The 9,952-nt window shown below is 40.7% G+C and overlaps 1 protein-coding gene across 1 annotated transcript; it reads right to left on the reverse strand.

Moving 5' to 3' along the window:
- Nucleotides 1–1,192: 1,192 nt before the first annotated feature.
- LOC147629217 (pentatricopeptide repeat-containing protein At5g27110-like) lies at nucleotides 1,193–5,346 on the reverse strand. The gene has a single exon (XM_086812477.1). It carries the CDS (start codon nucleotides 5,203–5,205, stop codon nucleotides 1,849–1,851), a length of 3,357 nt encoding a protein of 1,118 aa, XP_086668603.1. The 5' UTR covers nucleotides 5,206–5,346; the 3' UTR covers nucleotides 1,193–1,848.
- Nucleotides 5,347–9,952: the final 4,606 nt, after the last annotated feature.

The following is a 9,952-nucleotide window of genomic DNA, read 5'->3' on the forward strand; positions in this document are numbered from 1 at the left end:
CTTGCACTTTCTATGTGCTATCTTTTGACCTTTGACTTCACTTGTTACAAATGACCATATAGATCAACCTTTGACAATGTACCCTTAGTTTATTCGTTTTCTAATGTGCATGCTCCTCCCCTTACTGCACTCATGTTGCACCCTAACACATTGCATTTCTCAACAACATGATCAAGGCTATGAAGTCACCACATGGAAAACATTGAAGGATGAGATGTAAGACACTTTCACTTTCGAGTTGCATAAAGACTAATAAGTGAATGGGACGACTTGGAACAAGGGTTCGACAAAATTAAGAACTACATCCAAAGGTCCTTGATGGATAGATTCATTGAAAGGTTCAAAATGATAAAGTACATGAAAGGTTTCAAAGCAAACATTGGAACAGATGTAAGTGTCCAAAGGCCTACTAACCTCCAAGAAGCAATGATGTTGACCGAGATATATGAGGACAAATACATATATTGAAAGGTGTGGTGCAGAAAAAAGATGGTAGTAGGGCTGATTTTAGTGCCACAGCATTTGGGAAGAGACTGCAAAAGAAATCCATTTACATGTTCACATCATTACTAAGGGGAGATTTATAGTCATTTATATGGATCGAGACACTTTCCCTCCTTAGGATGTTTTTTTCTCCCAAGTGTGTGTACACACTCTTATGAGTGAGTGTGTAAGTGACCCTTCACTTGTGCTTCACTCATTTTCATCAATCTACTTAAGCACTATGCTTCTCTCTCTCTCTTTCTCTCTCATTGTATGTCTGTGTCCATTGCTACCTTCATCTCCACTCTTAATAGTCATCCCTCAAAAGGAAGGATCTCTTAAAAAACAATGGAACAAAAATTTGTTGTCCTTATTCCTGAGTGCGTGATGGGTCATGGAGTGAATTAACTAAGCACCCAATAAAACAACACAAGTCCAACTCCAAGCCGAAGCTAATGTAAATCCATCAAACTAAATACCTACTACTTACCATTTCTCAAATACGTTCAAGGCAAGACTTGCTACATTCTTCTTCAACATGATCAAGAATGATTGTGTAGTCAAACCATGCTCACACAATTCCACGTGCATGGAGCATGGATAGAATGGCTAGAATCTGATCCTGTATCTTTGATGTTGCATACTACATTACATGTCACACTAGCATTAACATCGTCATGAGCAAGAAACACACGATTCATGAATCTTCAAGTGATCAAACCCTCATATCTTTCTTTACTTTGAAGGTGAATTTGTTGCCAAGTGCTACAAATATTTTTTTCAAAGTCAACATAAGAGCTTATACACAATTTACTTTGATATATTTACATAAGGGGTATTTTATGTGACTTTGGAAAAAGGTTGTAAATTTGTAAAGAAAAAAGGGTTTATTTAATAGAGCCAAAATTCACCTGCAAAGGGGTTTACAAACACCCTGTGAAAACATGTGACATGGTTGGTGAACCCCCAAGAGTTCCCTGATGCATAATCTTGCTTGTGCACATCTTCTTTATGCCTTCTGCTCGTATGCTCAATCCCCATGATCGTGGTTAAGGTTTGCCTGTGGTCAAGGTTTACCTTGGTAGGGGATCACATAGTGGGGGTGGCTCCACTTTGCAATCGTACCCAAATGTAAGGCCCTAAAGATGCTAAAATGCACCTATTCAAGGGTGTAAGCAAGTGGGATATTTGAATCCCAAGTATGACCAGATCACATCAGTTTCTATTTCTGTGTCAACTCACATAAGACTCTAGCTATGGATATAATACCTTGTAAATTATCTCACATTATTGAATTCTTCTCAATCCACACCTGTATGCACAAGGGATTTTTCACACGACACTTGCCAAAAGCCATTCTAGGTTTCAAAAAACCCCCCACAATGCATATCCGTTGTCTTGTCCTTCAACTGGTTCGAGTACTATGTCCACCTGTGGCACAAACCCTTCCTTTTTCATATCCTTTCCTAAACTGCTCAGTTTGAAGTATATATTATTGCTTTGAGGGTGAGATTTTTCTGCCACAACAAACTCATGCACCTTACTGTGAAGCTCTATCCAAGCCAACCCCGGCTTCTTCCATGCACTAGCATCTTTTCTCAGTCCTAGCAAGTCATCCACATCCTTCCACTTGCATGCATCAGTGCAAATGTTTGACATGAGTACATAACCGGCAGCATGGTTAGGATCTAAGCAGTGAGCTTGATCAAAGCATAGCCTTCCCAGCCCAGCATTGCCATATGTTCTGCATGCACCAAGCAATGTCATCCAGCCGGTAATATCCGGCACGATTGGCATGCTTTGAAGCAGTTTCTCCGCCTCGTGTAGTCGCCCTGCACTCCCAAGCAGCTCAATCATGCAATTGAAATGTTCGATACTTGGTGTTACGTCATGATCTTCCCTCATAGATTTGAAGTAAGAATGCCCTTCCTCTACCAGGCCTTCATGACTGCAGGCTGCGAGAATACTTGTGTAACTCCAACCATCTGGTTTCAGGCCGTCTCTTTGCATACCCTGAAGACACTGGCTGGCCAGCTTATAGCTGCCAAGCTGTGCATATCCTGCAATCATTGCATTCCATGACACAACATTTCGACTTGATAACCTATCAAATGATCTGCATGCCTCATCTAGGCTTCCACAGTTGGCATACATGTCCACAAGGGTGTTGCCGATACTAAGGTCTGTATTTGTTGCACTTCTGATGACCTGGTCATGTATCAATCTCCCATGTTTTATCGCTCCTACACTGCCACATGCTTTCAAGGTACATGTGTAAGTGATGTTGTCTGGCCTTCTTCCTTCTTCTTGCATTCTGTCAAAAAGCTCAATAGCAGCAAAGCCATGGCCATGCTGAACATAACCTACTATCATGGCATTCCATGAGACCACATCTCGATGGGAGATTCTATCAAACAGTTTGCGGGCCTCTTCTAGAAATCCAAACTTGGAATACATATCAACAAGTGTATTCCCAACGAGAACATCTGATGTATATCCACTTCTGATGATAAGGTCATGAACTAGCTTGCCCTGCTCTACTGTTCCTAAACCACTGCATGCTTTCAAAATGCAAGAGAAGGTGATTTCATCTGCTAGCATGCCTACCTTTTGCATTTTCTCGAAAAGCTCGAGAGCATGAGTATTCTGCCCATGTTGAACATACCCTGTAACCATAGCCCCCCATGTCACTGTGTCCCGATTCGGCAGACTCTCAAACACTTTGCATGCCTGATCAAGACTAGCACACTTCGCATACAAATCAATTAGAGCATTCCCAACAACCAAGTCTGAACCCAGCCCACTTCTAACCATTTGATCATGTACTGCCATGCCCTGGTGGAGGTTTCCTGTGATTGCACATGCTTTCACAATGCTTGTCATAGTGATCTTGTCTGCCTTCATGCCCTCTTTTTGCATCGTATCAAAAAGTTCAAGAGCCGGGAAACCAAGGCCATGCTGGCAATATCCTGCAATGATTGCACCCCATGACACCATGTCTCGGACCGGTAACCTCTCAAACACCAAGTGAGCCTCATTTAGGCTCCCACATTTTGCATACATGTCCACAAGGGCATTCCCTATGACAATATCCATGTCAAAACCTCTATCAATCACCAGTTGATGAACCAGTCTACCTTGCTGTAAACAATAGTTGCTGCTGCACGCTTTCAGAACACAAAGAAATACAGGCTGGTCGGGTTTTATACCCTCATGTTTCATTTGTTCGAAAAGCTCAAAAGCTCGATGCCCATGTCCATGCTGGGCACACCCTGCAACCATTGCACTCCATGTAACAGCATCTCGGGATGGCATATACTTAAACACCTTGAACGCGTCATCTAGCCTCCCACATTTTGCATAGACATCAATAAGGGTGTTCCCTAGGATTGTATCGAATTGAAGCCCACTCCGAATGAACTTGTCATATATCAAGAATTCCTGCCCTAGTGCTTCTACACAACTACATGCTCTTAAGATGCAGACATATGTTACTTTGTCTGGTGATATGCCCTCCTGTTGCATTTCTTCAAAAAGTTTCATAGCAAGAAGTCCATTTCCATGCTGGACATATCCAGCAATTATTGCATTCCAAGATACCACATTACGCATTTGCAATCGTTCAAACACTTTTTGTGCTTCATCTAGGCACCCACATTTAGCAAACATGTCAACAAGGCTGTTACTAACGATAACATTTGACTCTAACCCACTTCCAATGATCATATCATAGATATGCCTGCCATCACCTATGGCTCCTGTCTTACCACATGCTTTTACAGCACACGCAAATGTCACTTTGTCTGGCCGTAACCCTTCCTTGTTCATCCTCTCAAAAAGTTGTAGAGACTGAAGGCCACTCCCATGTTGGGCATAGCCTGTGATCATTGCACCCCATGACACTATGTCACGGTTTGGTAGGTCATCAAAGACTTTGCAAGCATCCTCCAAGCTACCACATTTGGCGTACATGTCAATAAGTGTGTTTACAACCATCACATCACATTCGAAACCAGCTATGATGATGAGATCATGCACCTGGCAACCCTGCCCTCTGGCTCCAGTGCTGGCACAAGCTTTCAAGATGCACAAAAACGTAACTTTGTCTGGATTCAAGCCCTCCTTCAGCATTCGGCTGAAAAGTTCAATTGCAGAATCACCAAGCCCATGTTGCGTGTATCCTGCGATCATCACGCCCCACAACACGGCATCCTGATTGGGAAGCCCATCAAACACATCATATGCATCCTTCAAGCTCCCAGATTTGGCATACATGTCAATGAGGGTAGTTTGGACTACCTTCTCACTTTCCATTCCAGTTCTGATAATCTCACCATGTACTAGCCTGCCCTTTGTGAGGGACCCAATGCTGCCACATGTTTTCAGTACACATGAGTAGATGAATTTGTCTGGCTCAAAACCCTCATGTTGCATTCTGTGATACAGTGAGACTGCTTCTTTGCTCTCTCCAAGCAATGAATGTGCTGAGATGATGGCATGCCAGGTGTGGAGACTTGGTGTGGCAATCTTGCTGAAGACTAGGTTGACTTCAAGCAGGCTGCCACGAAAAGAGAAAAGCCGGATGAGGTGGTCACATAGGATGCCCACGGACTCCAGGCCACAGGTAACCATGAGAGAGTGAGCATGCCTCCCACCTTCCAGATCCTTCGTTTGGGAGCATTTCTGTAGAAGAAAGTGGATTGCCTGTCTTGACACAGGCATTCCACCTGCTGCTCTCTGTGTCGCTTCATGTGACGTCTATGGAAGCTCCTGCATACAGGCCCTGTACTGATCTGACTGCCCATATAATTTTCTCACCCATGTGTGTTCCTACCAGTTTTATAGGTTCACACTTAGGACTCGAGAGTGATTCAGATTGGCCCCAATGTCCGCGCCCAATTATACCACAGAAGCTAGACTCGAACTTTTGCTTCAAACCGGCCTTTAGTGTATTTGTCACCAGTTGAAATTCAAAATCCCAGCTAAATTTTTACCCTGTCCTAAGGAAAACTGATGAAAATTTAACATTTTGAGTTATAAAGGATTTTGATTAAGAAAAACCGGCCTTACTCCAACCTTGTCAAGGATTTTGATTAAGAAAAACCGGTCTTACTCCAACCTTCTCCTTTTTCTCACTAGCTAAGAAAAAAGTTTTTCACGAGTCCAGTGTGTCAGAAAAAAACCGTGCAATTTCTACGGCTCAAATTGAGAAAAACGGGTTGTAATTTTGCCTAGCCTTGAATTTGAAGATTCAAAATTTAAAAAGTTTCGTCATAGAATTGATTAATCTATACCTTTTTTCAGTAAAAATGGGTTGAGCTTGAAAGTCGTCCTTTTTTCAATGCTTAGAAAACAAAGTTTATTTTGACATTGTCAAGGCCTTACACTCAACACATATATTGAAGATGCCTAATAATGTTCGCCCACCATGCTTTTCTACTAATGTTCATTAGTTGGGCAACCTAATGACCTTTTTTCAATTGCTACAAGCAAGTTCACCCATGTGACATAACCTTATTGGCCTTTGTGCCTGAAAAAAAGTGAGTAAAAAAGCTAGGAAAAAATATAACATTGCTTGGCAAAAATAATGTAACACTAATTACAAATCTACACACTTCTATTTAATGATTGATGAAAGCCAAGCTCTGTCACACCAAAATCCCAAGCTTCTTGTGCAAAGTTCAAAATCTAAACATCGTAAAGTGGTTGCACTACTACTGCTAAATGCCATGCATAAAGAAACATGTCGCCTTATAATTGTTACTACAAAGCAATGTTAACCCATTTTAAGGTTAACTTAGCATCTCTTTGCTACATATGAGAGATAGCATAATAAGTGTCATGAAACAACACTATAAATTATGAGAACAGTTGGCCATGCCCAAGTCTAAGGAGCCTTTGTAATCATTTAATTCATTTCTTTTTAAGCTTTGGGCATCTAAGTGTAAATAAGGGCTAGAAGTATAAATACCGATTTCTCATAATGCAAAGACGCAATCTCCCTTTATGCCAATTGACTCTTGTGCATATCAACTTGCTCTCGTGTGTGTCTATGGTGTGTGAGAGAGAGAGTTGAGAGGAGAGAATGCTCTGTTCTTGGTGCATGTTCCTCTTGTGCTTGTATCTATGAGTGCAAGAGTAGAGGGGTGTCATTGGTGCAAAAGAAAACGATCTCTTTCTACTCTCTTTTTACCCCCATCATCTTCTTACAAGTCCCTTTTCCCTAGATATGGCTTCTTGAAGTTGTGTGGATGGTTGAGAAGTGGAAAATAAGGGAATAAGGTTGTGAGAAAGGATAAGAAAAGAGAAAAGGAATGACGGCTTTTTTGTTGTTTTTGCATTAGAACGATTGTTTACATTAATAAAGAGTTGAAAAAGCTAAAAAACAAGTCTTTTGACCTTGGTCATTGGTGATCACATCCGTGATTGCTATTGATGTCATCAATCACAGTGACCACATCATCAATCATGGTGATCCAACTTGGCAATCTGATTGGAATTCCTATTGAAACAATTACTTGGAACCTCAAGGAACTTAAATATACCACCACCACTGATGAACCTTCAATGGACTTGTTACGTTACAAAATTATCATCGTGATTCTGTAGAGGATCACAGCTGTGATTCTTGACCCTACAAAATCATGTCAACTAAGACTTTGAGTTTTATCAAATTGATTGCTCGAGGGACACCCTGACAGTAGGGGTAGCTTTAAACAATTGATAGTGTAAGAAAATTTTGTCATGATTCTTACCATGATATGCTTGTGATTCTATAGAAATCTAGTAATTGCATATTTGAGTGATTTCAACTGTGTGAAAATTGAATTTTAGCCAATTAAAACCTTTTTATGCACTTAAGGTTGGGAAGGCTTGTTTGGTGACAACATTGTCCCTGATGACAGTGCATCAAACCAACCGGGATCCTCCTACACTAAAGAAGCCTAGGGTTAGCTCGCTTGGCCAACACACAAAGGAGTGTGTTTGGTTTGCAGAGACTGAATTCTTTTGAATCATCAAGTAGTGAGGAAACCATGGAAAACCCTCTTAATGAGGAATTGGTGGGGGAGAAGGGAACTTCTTCTCTAACACTATCTGCTGGATTTGTGGGCTTAGCCCAAGGAATCCTAGGATACACCTATGAGCGTGAAAGAGAAGCTCCACAAGCTAGCAAAGGGACAACCATTGAGCTCAAATAGGGAAATAGACATTGGAAGACCTGAGAGGAGAGAGAAACGATTGACAAAGGAACGATTACCAAGGGTGAGCAATCCTCAACCCATTGTACAACTTATTTCCAATATTCGAAGAGACTCTATAAGTTCCCAAAGGACAGGTAAAATGTATTTTTCTACTTTCAGGGAGCTAGAAATTGAAGAAAGATTGAGGGAAGTGTAAGCCCAACTAAGGTACAATATTAATCAAAAAGAGCATGAATATGAGAGATTATATCTCGCATGTGAAAAACTTGAATTCAGGGTGTAAACCTACAGAAAGGTTAACATATGAGAAATTGTTGCCTTGCTTCCATAGGAGAGTAAGAGACACAAGGATGCACTTTATTTTTGGCTAAGCCAACGTCACTTGATGTTTGTTGTCAATTAGCCATCGATTTCGAGGATAATTTGAAGACTGGAGAGACAAAGACACCAAGGAAGATAATATGTCTTCTCACTCCATGAACACCATAGGTTACTCAAAGAAAGAAAGTAAATATGTCAAACAAAGGGAAGACTACCACCCCATGGCAAACCCTTAAAAGCTAGAAGCCTCATGTTCATAAGTATTGGGTCCCTAAATGACTCCCAAAGTCATAAGGATGCTAGGGAAGAAACATGAAAATTTGGGTATGTAGGCAACAGGGCCATGAAGGCAAGTCAAAATTATAACAACCTCACCATCGACTACTACAACCCATTACTGCGTGGTTGGGTGCAGTGAAAGAAACAATGGGTCCTTGCCAAGAAAGCCAACACTTAAAGCCAAGTAACAAACAAGGTGTGAGTGCCAAAATAGAAACTAAGTCGAAAATTGGACCTCACTAATCTTGACCAAGAGGTAAAGGTTAGGGGGCAATGGTGATGCAAACAGGTGCCCACTGAAGTTGTGAGTGCGAAGCCATAAGGACTTGAACAAAAGCCATAAGAACCTTCCAAATCCAATGTCACAACACCGACAAGTGCCAATCAAACTAGGATAAAACAAGAGAATTGCACGAATCCTTTCCCCAAGGGCAAAGCTATTGTAGGAGGCACATATTAACACATCTCTAAATAGGACGCGTATCTATAAGAACCTACTTCAGACTCTATGGACTCGCTCTAGGAGGTTTATCCTTTAACACACACACACACACCAATTTAAAAACCAAGAGGAGAGGAGAGGAGAGGGGGAGGGGAGGGAGGGCAAAGAAGGAGGTGGAGAAGAGCTTGGAAGAGAGAAAGAACCTGCAAAACAAATGAGAAAGCAAAAAAACAAGAAAATTACTCATAATTACATACATAGACATTTTACATCACATGTACATGTAACCAAGAGGAGATGGGAGTGAGAGAAAAGGAGGCATACCTGGTGAGGAAGCAAGCAAAACACACGCGCACGAGTAAAAACATAGGAAAAAGAGAGGTTTTGTTTTACTGTAAAAACCTACGCCGTAGATATATGCGTCGAAATAAGAGTAGAAAAAAGCGTCGAAATAAGAGTGAAAAAAAGCATCAAAATAAGAATGGAAAAAAGTGTCAAAAAATACGTGGAAAATAGCATGGAAATAAGAGTCAAAAAAATAAAATTCCCACGCTCTTTTCAATGTATATTTCGAACGGTCGCTACTTTTCATTCAAATTCAAAATCTTTCCAGATCTTGCGTGCCCCGACATTTCAAATTACCTATCAACGACTACCACCCTCCATAAATACTTAAGGGAGGATTCCCCTCTAAAAATAAGCATTCGTTCCCATTTTGCAAATCAATATGGAAACCATGAACGACGCCACACCCTTAAATTTTGTTGATTTAGAGGAGAAGACACTTTGCCCATGTACCGCTATGTAAGATTCCTCCCTAGCCTCTCAAGATATCCAGCATCTTCCCCTGTAATCAGATCCCTCTTCAGAAATATAAAAGATCTTGTTTCTACCAGTTTTGGCTAGAGAGAGAAAATCTTCTAGAGAGTGGTAATTCAGTTTTTAAATATTTTTGGATAGAAAAAATTCTCATCTTATTAAAATAAGTTCCCCTGAAATAGAAGTTCAAAAAGATTTTCAGAAGGTGCATTAGAAATTAAGTATAATCTATTCAAGAGGCATTATCCTGGGGGTGAAGATTTTTTCGAAATTTTAAATTAAGGTTCCTATGGACCAATAAAATTCATCCAAATGTAGGAAGGAAATAAATAGAATAATAAAAGGAAAATCCCCAAAAATGAGTAAAAACTCACATAAGATGAAGAGTTGACTAAGGATAAGGTTA

The sequence above is a fragment of the Cibotium barometz genome, chromosome 18 (genome assembly GCF_041138505.1).
Source record: "Cibotium barometz isolate CiBa-2024 chromosome 18, ASM4113850v1, whole genome shotgun sequence".
NCBI lineage: Eukaryota > Viridiplantae > Streptophyta > Polypodiopsida > Cyatheales > Cibotiaceae > Cibotium > Cibotium barometz.

Excerpts from the sequence above, each read along its gene's own strand:
- LOC147629217 (XM_086812477.1), bottom strand. The coding sequence starts at position 5,205 with ATGCCTGTGTCAAGACAGGCAATCCACTTTCTTCTACAGAAATGCTCC.